The 12,253-nt window shown below is 41.9% G+C and overlaps 1 protein-coding gene across 1 annotated transcript in view; it reads left to right on the forward strand.

Moving 5' to 3' along the window:
- Window positions 1-10,964, forward strand: part of LOC110982022 (uncharacterized) — a 37,479-nt gene extending 26,515 nt beyond the window's left edge. The window contains exons 22-31 of the mRNA XM_087140783.1: window positions 1,270-1,389; window positions 2,342-2,461; window positions 2,854-2,967; window positions 3,791-3,904; window positions 4,948-5,061; window positions 5,555-5,668; window positions 6,493-6,609; window positions 7,381-7,404; window positions 7,771-7,888; window positions 8,277-10,964. Of these exons, the coding sequence (XP_086996909.1) occupies window positions 1,270-1,389; window positions 2,342-2,461; window positions 2,854-2,967; window positions 3,791-3,904; window positions 4,948-5,061; window positions 5,555-5,668; window positions 6,493-6,609; window positions 7,381-7,404; window positions 7,771-7,888; window positions 8,277-8,628 (1,307 nt within the window). The 3' untranslated portion in view covers window positions 8,629-10,964. The remainder of the gene's footprint in view (window positions 1-1,269; window positions 1,390-2,341; window positions 2,462-2,853; window positions 2,968-3,790; window positions 3,905-4,947; window positions 5,062-5,554; window positions 5,669-6,492; window positions 6,610-7,380; window positions 7,405-7,770; window positions 7,889-8,276) is intronic.
- Window positions 10,965-12,253: the final 1,289 nt, after the last annotated feature.

Raw genomic sequence — 12,253 nt, forward strand, 5'->3', positions numbered from 1 at the left:
AGCTCAGAAATAAGTAGAATTATTCAGTCTGATTACTGCTAGAGTCACTTCACATAAATAATCAATACACAGAAACGTTTTGAAGCCTTGATTATGAGGGATATAGATCTTAGTAAATATTTTGAATACATTTTTTTTCTTCTGGCTAATAAAAGAAATTAAAATTGAAAACAAAGTGAGTGATTTTATCAAAATAAGTTGACTTTTGGAGCTATTGTTAAAAAAGGGCTGTATATAAAAGAAACACAGAAAATGTGCTGACTCTCCCTCACATCACTAATTCATCATCAGGGGCTGCTCATGGTATGGCATACATTACATTACCAACCTTAAAAGCAAGGCCACATAGAGTCTTTGCTTGGTACCCATCTTGCAGGATAGAGTTCTAGCGTTCCACAGGGAAACCTCCTTTGGGCATGCCCTGTGGAACAAAACCACTGCCCCGCAAGATGCATGGTAGCCATGAAAACCCTCTGTAGGTTTTGCATTATTAGCTTGTATCTTATGTGGCTCTGCCTGCATGCTCCGTCTCCTAAATCTCGGGCGGCGTTCCATCAGCTCCACATGTATGTAGCAAACACTGCTTGCAGTAAGCACAAAATTTGCTTAAGCATGAAAAAACCTTACTTGGTAAATCAGGTAACTAGCCCAAATTCCATGTGATGTATATTTTGGAATCGTATTTAGCTACTTTTTGGTTAGCATGACCATCAGATAGAGTTTTAGCTGGTAATCTTTGTTTATTAAGTAAAGTTTTTTCCTGCTGAAGCAAATTTTGTGCTTAAGCAGCTCTATCAAATTGACCCCTGGTCTGAACGACACAGTTGTATTTGGGGACATCGTAAACAAAAGGCTCTTCCCCCTTCATCTAACTCAGTGGCACCACTTACAACTTGAATCTCATTCGCACAATTTTGATTTCGTACCTACAACTTCTAAATCTCAACTTGTACGTAAGAGATGTAAGTTGTACATAAAGACTTATAAGTTAAGGTGAGAAACAATGAACTTATAAGTCATTTAACTCGAGGAAGAGAGAAATTTAACTTCAACTTTAAGACCCACGGTAAGTATACCAGGAGTGCACTTATCAAGGGGCGACAATCAATGTTCAACAATGGCACAGGTATTCCGCTGCTGTGACTGTTCCAGGAACCGTTTATCTGTTATACTGACAACCATGTGACAACCGTGCGCCCTGTAGTGCGCGCTTGCAAACGTCAGAAATCCCATGTCTCCAACTGCAAATCTTTCATATCTTGCTTTCAGAGAGCCCCTGTTCGTCTTCCCCTTGCAAGAATGGCGGTTCCTGCATACCTGACTTTATCAACCCCAGTTCGTTTACCTGTTCCTGCATTGGCGACTATGCCGGCCCAACATGTGAGGATGGTGAGTACTTGTTAAGTCTCTCCTGATTGGCTCAGTACCTGATGTGACATGTGTCACATGACACTGCTGTTTTTGTTTTGCACAAAACAAAAGGACTATTAACCAGCAGCCTCATTTTGAGTTTTGCTGTCAAAACAAGTGCAGATGCAGCAACTCGTGTCTATTGGGGTGAAGCACACTTGCCTCGTACTTACTTTTCTCTGTACAACACCTAAGACCTGTCATCCGAAAACTGAATTGAAGATGAGAAGTCTTGAAGGTTTGCATGGTGAAAAGGTATAATAGAAAGTAGGTTTGCGGTAGAACCATGGACGTATCTCTTTGGTGAGTATTTGTGGTTCTGAAAAGAACCTATGGTACTCGACGTTTCGAGCAGTATGCTCTGCTCGTCATCAGGAGAAAGATCCTGATCTGCTCATCATCAGGAGAAAGATCCTGATCTGCTCATCATCAGGAGAAAGATCCTGATCTGCTCGTCATCAGGAAAAAGATCCTGATCTGCTCGTCATCAGGAGAAAGATCCTGATCTGCTCGTCATCAGGAAAAAGATCCTGATCTGCTCGTTATCAGGAGAAAGATCCTGAATTGAAGATCATACTGCATGATGACTTACCATACTCCTCCCAATGCATGGCACATATGCGCACTGCTAATACAACAGTGCATTTCAACCATGCAGGACCATTAATCCCTTCAGTGCCAAAGCTGGGTGACCTGGACCAGCAAACAAAAATCCAAGTGACTCAGACTCAATAGTGCATTTAAAATGGACATTAAAAGATGACATTAAATAGACCCTTCATGCAAGGCTTAGGTTTTCTCGTCACTGACTGGGGTGTAGTGTTGCTTGGAGCCCGTAGGGAATCATTTCGCCAATTTTTGTCATTCAAGTTCAATTTTGGGGCATGCTTTTGTGTTTCTTACTTTTCTGTTGTTTTGTTCTCACTTACAGATCACCCGTGTGCCTCAAACCCCTGCCAAAATGGTGGTACCTGTTTACTTAGTTTTTACTCGGACCTCGATTTCACCTGCAGTTGCCGCAGGCCCTGGGGTGGAGTTCATTGTGAGACATGTGAGTACTACATTGAGATCGGTCTGAAATTCCACCCAAAGCCTGCATGTTGGTATGCAACGAAGGCAGGTGGCAGTGATCATTGCTATAAAGCTGACAGTTTTAATCAGCCATTACACTGAAATGACCTGCTTCCCTCCTACAGCTTGGATCAGCCATGGGTTTTTGAAACTTGGTAAATGCAGTTTGACCGACTTGGTATAAAAGCACTCCTTATGACTACATCTGTGAAGTTCCAATTCAATCCAGCATGCAGTTATTGTTAGTACAGTTATTTAAACTTTCACGGGGGCATGCCCGATGTTGAGCTAGGGCCCAGTGGTACACTTCTACTGGGCATTGCTTTCTGAGCTTTCATTTGCGAACTTTCTTCTTTTTTTTGTGGCCATCAGACGAGGACTGTGTCGGTGTGACTTGTTTGAACGGTGGAACCTGCTACATCAGTGTGCGTGGGACCCCAGCCTGTAACTGCGTCTGGGGTTACACGGGTCACAGCTGTGAGACAGGTACAATAACCCCCCCTCCCCCCACCACCACCTCAAAAACAGATCCTCTCTCAATTCAGTTTTGTGGTCTTTTCAATCCCAAAAGCGTGCTTTGTTATTTCTGGATTCAACTGGCCTATAATTGTTTAGCGTTGGAAAATAATCTTCACCCTTGTGGCTGTAGAGTACCCAAGTGCCATGACATTTTGAACAAATCGAATTCACGCACACGTGGCACGCACTGGTTCTTGTGTTGGTGCCTTGTACACAAATATCGTGCACATGATGTATTTAAGCTGCTGTCGGAAGTGTACTCTTCATATTTGTGGAAGGATTGTCCCGTTTCTGGAGAATTACCAGGGAATTTGCATTCTCATAAAGTATCCATTTTTTCCCTAATAGCCAAACAGTTGCATATAGATGCTGTTATGATTTTTTGTTTGGAAAATTGCCAGTGAAAAAGCTAGAGGCACCTAATTATTGAAACATTGAAGTTTGCCCCCAAAAAGCTGTTCTGTTGAGGAAGGCACAGTCGACAGTGATTGTTCCTATTTGGCCATTTCACTAGATAATCTGTGTGCTTTTTTTCAAAGTACCAGCAACTGCCTTTTCCAGCAAGTCCATCTTGAATCTTCTTGCCTCAACTTTAGCACTTGAGAAATTTTAAGGGTTTCTCTGCCTCTCCTGTGCCCATTATGTTTTCACAAGATAGACCGACTGTTCTAGTTAGTACTTGAGAAATTTTAAGGATTTCTCTGCCTCTCCTGTGCCCATTAAGTTTTCACAAGATAGACCGACTGTTTTAGTTGAATTTTTTTTTTCTTTTCGTCTTGTACTTCACCAGATAATATTTGCGATATCACCGTGTGCCGCCACGGTGGAACTTGTGTCCAGCGAGGCGCCAACCGAGGAACATGTGTATGCCCACAAGGCTACTCTGGACAATCCTGCGAGACAGGTACATGTACACACATGAGTAATGAAATTGTTCCTAATGCCGAGTCTTAATTCCGCTTTCTGCGAGCATGTGTGCTGCGCTGAATGGAATGCCGGGCACACAAGTTGATGAGGTGGGTGGGTGACTGTTCAGGGTGTTGTGGCGACTAACCTTGACCATTCTTGCCGAAAATTTCCCTGCTGCGGGGGTTCGTTGTTTGTAACTTCTGTAGAATGCCACTTGGGATTTCTTCTCCTTTTGATTATCCTGGGTTTATATATATAATGTAAAGTTAAACGATAAAATTCAAACCGGACACCAAAAGAGCAAACTGGACGGCAAACCACCAAAGCTTTAAAACCCTAACAACCCTGACCATTAAAGCATTAATGCTAGTGCAGTTACACATGGAAAAAAAGCAACAATGCTCAAAAGTGAAAGTACACCTTATGACAACAATGATGGCGTTCATGCCTCAGCAACAAGAATTTCAACAGGTTAAAAAGAGGCAAAACACTGAGGGGTATTTAGCTAAGATAATCTCTAAAACTGCAGAATGTGTCAAGAATTTTGGCGAACTAAAAAGAGAACTCAACACATCTAAATGCAAAACAAGAGTGGTTACCGCAGAACAATATCGGAACACATGATGTGAGATGCGACTTCAACCAAGGACATGAATAATCATGAATAAAGTGATAGGTTTCATGTACAGTGACACAGAACATCACCAAATACTGATTGTCCAGAACAACTCCAATAAAAAACCAAACAACTAACATACGTGTAACAACATGTAAGGGTGACAAAATATGTTTACTGCAAAGGATCATGGGGGATTGCTTGTTTGATTAGGGACTTCTGCCAAACCACAGTCTCATTAAAGATATTCATACCTGGCCGGAGAGTTAATGCAAATGGCCTTACATCAGGACTTCCCCAAGTGTTTTACTGAAAAATCCCAATGCATGAATCATTTGATTGGAAACTATACCCTATTTTGCAAACTGCTAGCAGGGCAGTACCCCCCCCCCTGAGAATCTTATTGTTTCCCCCTTCCACAGATACTGTTTGTGTTGACGGCAGATGTTTGAATGGAGGAACCTGCACAAACTTGGGATCTGGGCGAGCGAGTTGCACATGTCCCCCCTATTTCAGCGGTCAACGATGTGAAATAGGTAAGTGGTGTCATTATAGCACTTGAAAGTTCTCCTCAATCCTTCCCCGAGTAGTTATATATCTGGGCGCACTATTTTACACGTACAGGCTGTACACACAGTCGCTGTTTTGAGGGCCAGGGCAAGACGGGCACTGATGGAATTAAAGGCTGGCAATTAGTATGGGCTCTGTTGGAATCCTGAATAAAACCGTAACCCTTCGAGCAAAGATGCATTCTAGTGGGCTCTATTGTCCTTTGCTCAAAACCAGCAGACATCATGAATCACAGCCTGCTCTAGGTGCCTTCAAAGTTCGTGAAAATGCCCACAACCCTGCCAGATCCTGCACCCTTTGTTAACTTAAAGAGTAAAAAAGGAATTCTGTCTCCGTGTTAGTCCTGTGAGTCCTCCGTTGAGACTGATTTTGACAGAGTTGACTTGAAGTAAATGTTCCCCCCCCCGCAGTGTCTAAATGACTTTCTTATTCCTGTATCTTCACTTGCCCGTCCACCAGACACTGTCTGTGCCAACAAGCGATGTTCAAATGGTGCAACATGTATTAACTCAGGCTACGGTCGAGCATTTTGCGAATGCCGATCAGGTTACACTGGAACAAGATGTGAGATTGGTGAGTGTTACAGCACTAACAGCTGACAAATTCTGAAGGGTGATGATGTTTTACAAGTGTGACAGCAACATGGAGAATACACAGTTTGAATTTCAAAAGTGGCTATTCAGAAATAGCTGGGACAATTTTTCTATTCCTTTTGGTTGCAACACATCACGTGGCTGCGTAAGTTACATTTGAGAATGCCCGCTGCAATTTGATGATGCCCGCTGCGTAAAAGATGTGCCGGGACCTTGATACAAGACAGTTTAATCCATTCTGATTGGTCAAGAGTCTGTGTGCGCGCAGTGGTCGGAACTTGCCACGCGCACACCAAGTCCACATAAGGAGATTCTTCTGGACGACTTGCACAAGGAATGTACCATCGAACGGACAGGGGTGTTTGGGAAAATAAAAGTAAAATTCTCGAACAAAATCCTTGGAAATCTATCGTATGTTGATTTCTTTTGTCCCTCCAAATGAAATGGTATTTATGAATGGAATAAATACCTGTTTGGCCAAGCACATAGTTTTTCCTCTAGTAATACACCCGATGACTTTCAGTGTAGATTATAAATGAAAAAAATAAATGCAAGCAAAGATGAATATCAGTTGATATAGTGAAAATTGGCGTTGCTGAAATGTGTGATCATCAATGATGTGTGAGAAAAGATGGAGAATCCATCGAAAGTTCTTTTAATCACCAAAGTCGATGTCAACATGTCACTCATCAAAGTTACATGCCAGGCAAGCCACTCAAGCATCCTCAAGCAGCTAAACGCAAAAATGGTGGCAGTCTTTTTGGGCTTCAGCGGACTAATAGTTGTGCACCATTTTGTCTTTAGCCTCTGGCTGCGATGCAACGAATCCGTGCATCCACGGGACCTGCAAAGACGACGCTTCTGGAAAAGCCGTCTGTAGTTGCGATAAAGGCTGGACTGGAGACTACTGTAGCATTGGAGGTCAGTCATTAGCTACAGGCTGGTGTTAAATGAATTGCTGATGAGCAAGCCATGATTAATCAAATTGATGTGTGTTTGGCAGAAAGGCATGTGGGACTTTTTTTGCCAGACAAATTTTTGTGCAAACACAGGTAGTTGGCTAAATTGGGTCCTTTGGCCAGGTATCAATCGACTTTATGTCAGCATGAAAAATGTTGCAACAATATACTTTATTGCAACAACTCTATATTACAACATTTTAGCTGAGAAAATGAACTTTCTCAGCTAAATTTCACTTTTTACCACGTTATCTTTTCCCATGGCAAAGCCAGGCCATTGACTTTGGTTTGCTCCCCAGTGCCAACTTCATTTTAACAGCCGTGATAAAACAACCTTTGCTTCAAAAGTTATGGAGGTCAAAAAGTGCGCAGATGTAATGTCCCAAATTGTTCTTTCAAGATTGATCCGAGGAATGAAATTGCCAAAGTCTTCTCATTTTGCTCGATCACAACACATGTGGAATTGAAGAATGTGGATTCATGCTGGCCTCAAGTTACTCTGGTTCAAGTCCCAAGCCTCATATTTGAGTTTGTGCCGCAGTGCTCCTTTGCTGGGCTTATGTCCTTGAGCAACATACTTGATTGCAATAGAGCCTCAATACTAACCCTGAGTTCAAGGCAATGCCAATTGTTGCTTCACCCTTTTGACCCTGCTTTGACCAAATTCAGCTTTCAGGGTTTATGTGTTTGAAACATTTTCACTTTTTATATATTTATTTCTCTTCTTTTTCAGATAAGAGTGTCGGTCCCGATGCAAGTAAGTCCTTCAACAAGTGCATTTATTGAAATTATCACCCAAAATGCAGATGAAAATTGTTCCTTATTTAAACCTGATGTATGTTTTGTCAATTGTTCCAAAAGTGGGATTTTAATTTAAAGTAACTTACTCTGAAATTTTGCAGTTCACAACCGCCAAATAGTTTTAAAAGGGAGAAATTACAACTCGCTTATTTTCAAATAAGCAATAAATTTCCCTATATGAGGACAAAGACTGTGCAGAGTTTCTGTCTTCGAAGCCCTGATGAGTTCCAGTAGGCAGGCACTTTCATAATCTTTCCTCATCATAATCAGAAAGTTAAACAACATGAACCGTCATTCTCTCGTTACTTTTGTTTACACAAAGGAGGAGGCGATCATACATCCACAGGCCTGATTGTGGGCGGGGCAGTGGCTGGTATTGTTGCCATAGTGATCATTGTCATCTTGCTCTTCCTCATCTACCGCACAGTTCAGAAGAGAAGGTACCCCAGTCAGATCTAATATTGCCTAATTTTTGTCCCGGGAATTTTTTTTGGGGGGGGGAATTTGGTCAAATACTGGAGTGTCTACGGACACTACGGACGCTGTGTGGAGTGAATCCCACTGCTCATCACAGACCTGCAGCCTGCGTGTAGTGCTTTGGCTATGTTTTACTGAAACAGCGGATAAATGCACTGTGTGTGTGCTGTGCGTTTTCCTGTGCGTTTTGCATTTAGAGTACCCTTTTTTTCAAAATTCACCCATCAAATGTTGTCTGGTTCTATGAACGCTCACATGAATTTCTAAATGCCGATACTCTGGCTGGCTTCATGCACAACAGGTAAACGCTCTCATGCCCCACTAATGATCACCTTATGTCTTTCACTATAGACCCCGCACAACAGGTGAGCCCCAAACAGGTGCGACTGTCCCAGCCCCAGGCCCCATCTACAGCACCCGTTTCTCAGTTCACAACACCCAGGCCAGCGGCCCAGCTTACAACGCTAACGATGGCAGGGTTACTGGGTTGCCAACAGGGGGCGCCATCGGGGGGCCCATACTGGAGAAAGAGCGGCCAGTCTCTGTGGAGAACCCCTACGAGCTACCCAAGCAGATGCCGAGGACAGACGCAGACTTGGGCTACACCAACCCGGGCTACAACCCCGACCAGCCCCCTGCCTACAGCAGTCGGCCGACCTCAGCCGACCTGAGTGAAAATCCTTATGTCTCCTTGAAGCAGTAAGCACACCATGATCGAAAAGGACAGGCTTGGTATATCCCACATGTCAAACCCCAAGAGGTTAGGCCGGCTGGAGTTATTCAGCGGCATCCTTCTGTTCGGCTAATCAAAAATTGCCATTAAAAATGGAGGTTTCCTTGCACGGATGCAGCAGCGTAGGCTGAAAAATTCTCAAGCTACAATCAAAAAAAAAATTTCACTAGTGCAAATTTTACAAAAGGAGATGAGATTGAGCCAGAAACGGTTATAAAAGTACTAGGTTGCTAGCTAGATATATCAGAGTATTGATATTGATACATTAGGTCATATTTTGTTCTTTAAATTAACATCTGATTAAAATTAATAGGAAAATAATACAGACAAAATAAATTACAAAGATGTCATACTTCAAAAACTTGTGCACTGCAAGTTGCACAATAAAATGCATGCAATAAAAATACTCCAAAATATTATTAGGGTGTCACGATGGCTAAATCTAGAGAGTATCTTATAAAATACATATAGATAGAAATATACCCGTCATTTGGTAAGTGAAAACTGTAAACTGATTAATTATTTGACAAAAAAGTATAATTATGAGTAGGCCCCCAAAAGTTAATTCTTGCTTTCAATGTGGCCGAAATTTTAATGTCAGTGCACAACAGTAGGGATGTAGGATTGCTTAAGGTGTTTTTTATTTTTCTTGTTTTGCACTTAATGCAGGTTTTACATCAGTATAAGTATATACTCAGAGACTTGCAGTTTATTATATACATATATTTTGAAATGAAGAGTTTTTATGGAGTGAAGTGCCAGTTATTTGCTTTAGAGGTATATGTAAGAAGCATGTTTTTGTACTATGTTGGTAGCGTGTATGTACCTTTCTAGTCGCTTTTTGCTTTCATGGAATTATTCCTATGTCTCTGCAGTACTTTTTGTCAACTGGGGGTTGGCCAACCGTGGGCAGTATACATGATACAGCAAAAGAACTCGTTGAAAAAAACCTAACACCCTGTGTGTTCACACCGCGGTGTTGATGCGTATTGCTAACAAACTGTATAATAAAGAAGACACCGCCAAAATTACCAACGTTCTGAAATAAAGAGAGCATTAAAATTAATGTGCCATGTCATTTTTATCCAAACGATCATACGGCTGAAATTTACAGTAATTAACTGCTAGGCACTCCAGTGTTTATCGACAAAAATTATCTGTTAGGTTGTAAATGCGAGGTTTGAGGCTGCTGGTCCGGTCTCCTATCTCCACGTAGTTTCTTTGCGGCAATGAATCGGTCGAGGTGTATTTTTTGGGCCGATCACTCCTAAGCCAGGCTGGAGAATTATAAGCTTTTGAAGTTGTATAGAAAGTGTTAGTGGTTACACGTGATCAACGCAAATTCCACAACTGTCATTAACGGTCATAACTCTCATTAACGGCAACTGCTGACAGAATTGTTTACTTTGAAGTGTGAACTGAGTTTAAAAAATTTACATTGGGCGAAGGGGAATAGTCAAACATTAAACTAGCCAATTCAGCCAGATAGTCACATTTTGTCATGATGAACTCCCTTGGTGAATGTGTATCGCATTGTTGCAGTGCCAATGGACTTGTCGTTCCACTATTTGCCTGATGTAGAAAAAAAGTCACCAACGACTGCTCGGTATGTTTACCTTTGTTGCAATTGTGTGCCCAGTCGTTTACATGTGTTGGTACTAGAAGTGCCGAAAATATCTCGTCTTCATATGGCAAAGTGAAAAGTTCAAAATGTTTTACGGACTGTACCACGTGCATCGATGTGGACGCTGTAGCCACTGCAGTAAAATTGCCGTGGTTTCTTCACAGTGTCTCCCTACCCGGACAGTCATCCGAAATTGGTCAGTCATTGTCGTCAGATGCAGGATATTCGTCTTCTGTCACCATACTGCCAGGACTGGAAAATAAGTTATCCTTAATACCATCATTTGATTTGTGATAAATTAGATTATGATTATGCTAATTGTGCGTTTGACCATACATGCATGTTCACATGATCAAACCTTGTAATCTTCTGCGTCAGTATGTTATTTGAAGTGTATCGACTCGTGTGGAGCAACTGTTGAGAGTGGCATTCTCTTATGGCTTCGAATGGAAATGTTTCGAGTTTTGGTTGTTTCTAAACTCTTTGAAAATGTGATATTTCTTGTAAGAATGATTTCTTTTTTTGACTGCACATAGTCAAATTAGACATTTGTTCAGAGTTAGTTAACTTTGCTGGCTTTTATGTGGCAGGTTTATATTCGCAATCACTATTTTATAACGTGGCATTTTTATGTAAAAAAAGGATTTATTAGGCCTACCAAATAAAAAAGTAAGGTGCAAGATTCCTAGAGGTAAATGAGTGAAGCTTCATTACAGAGTCAGGCTCCTCCGGGGACCTTAAGTTAGTACTTCGGCAGTGGAACTATAATTAGGCCGAAATCTTGAAAACTTTCTTTGTTGGTGAAAGTCATAAATAAAAACAAAAGGGTTGCCCATAAACAAAAAGACAAAACTCCAATGCCAATTAGTCCAGCCAATAACTTCTTTAGACTATGGGGAATAAGAGATGCCGTAAACCCTCGACAATAGCAAACCATCAACGGTAGTAAAGGGGGCGAATCCAGGGTATTTTTACGATTTCCTTTCCATTTCTTCTTGTTCAGTTTTTCTTTTACATGTTTCCTCGCACAGAAAGCGCATTTGCCCCTTAGGGACGCTCAGCTGGACGATCAGCCGACATAAGAACACTTGACACGCAGAGATGTTTGTGCCAGAAACGTGAAGGCACGGTTGTGGATATAAAACAGTGGCGCAACTACATAGGGTTAAAAGTCATGGGGAGGCTATATTTCCGGGGGGGGGCACAGGGGGAACCCTGTGCTCCCTCCCCCGTAGTTATGCCACTCATTTGAAACATAAATGCTTATTATTCAACCATACCCAAGGAGAAAAGTCAAACTTTCTAGCCTGAAAACACGTTTTTGAGGTCTTTGTTGACTGTTGCCTCTGATGGTCCAGACTGTCGTCGTTCTCTACTCAAACGGCTGAAACTAAGAAAAAACGATGGAATGCGATTCGTTTCACGAAAGTGGAGGGTGTTTCGCTATAGCCGGTTAATGTCAGGTATTCTTCCCCGAAAAAGCTCCCAAGGTGTTTTTTTCCGCAAATTTTTCAACCTTGCAATTTATTTCTGGCGCCCGTAAAATGTGTAGGGAGGCTCAACGCTTGAGTTAAGGCATCAGTGTAGTTGCTTTTTAACTGTCCTGGTAAAAATTGTAGCGCGTGTAAAGACGTCAACCGGTTCACATACCAAAGGTCCATAGCGTATATAGGCGTCACCCGTGTTCATGCGTGGTTTGTTTTTTCGCTTTCTAGCAAATTGGTTTAGGCCTACTCAAACAAAGAAGGTCAACTGCGAACAGGAGAAAGGATTCTTCAATGAGTGTACACGTCCTCTGGTGGAACAAACAAGGAATATTGTGTAGATCTTTACAAGTAACCTAATCTGGCGGCAAGTAGTTACCAATATTGTTCTGGGAAAAGATTAAAATAGTTTGCCAACTGAGTCTTTGCCGTGTAGGGGAGGGCAGGATGATTTGCGCAAGGTTATTTTTTACGCACCTGATTACCT

This window comes from Acanthaster planci, linkage group LG09 (assembly GCF_054643075.1).
Source record: "Acanthaster planci isolate LZ-2023a linkage group LG09, COTS_SCS, whole genome shotgun sequence".
Taxonomy (NCBI): Eukaryota; Metazoa; Echinodermata; class Asteroidea; order Valvatida; family Acanthasteridae; genus Acanthaster; species Acanthaster planci.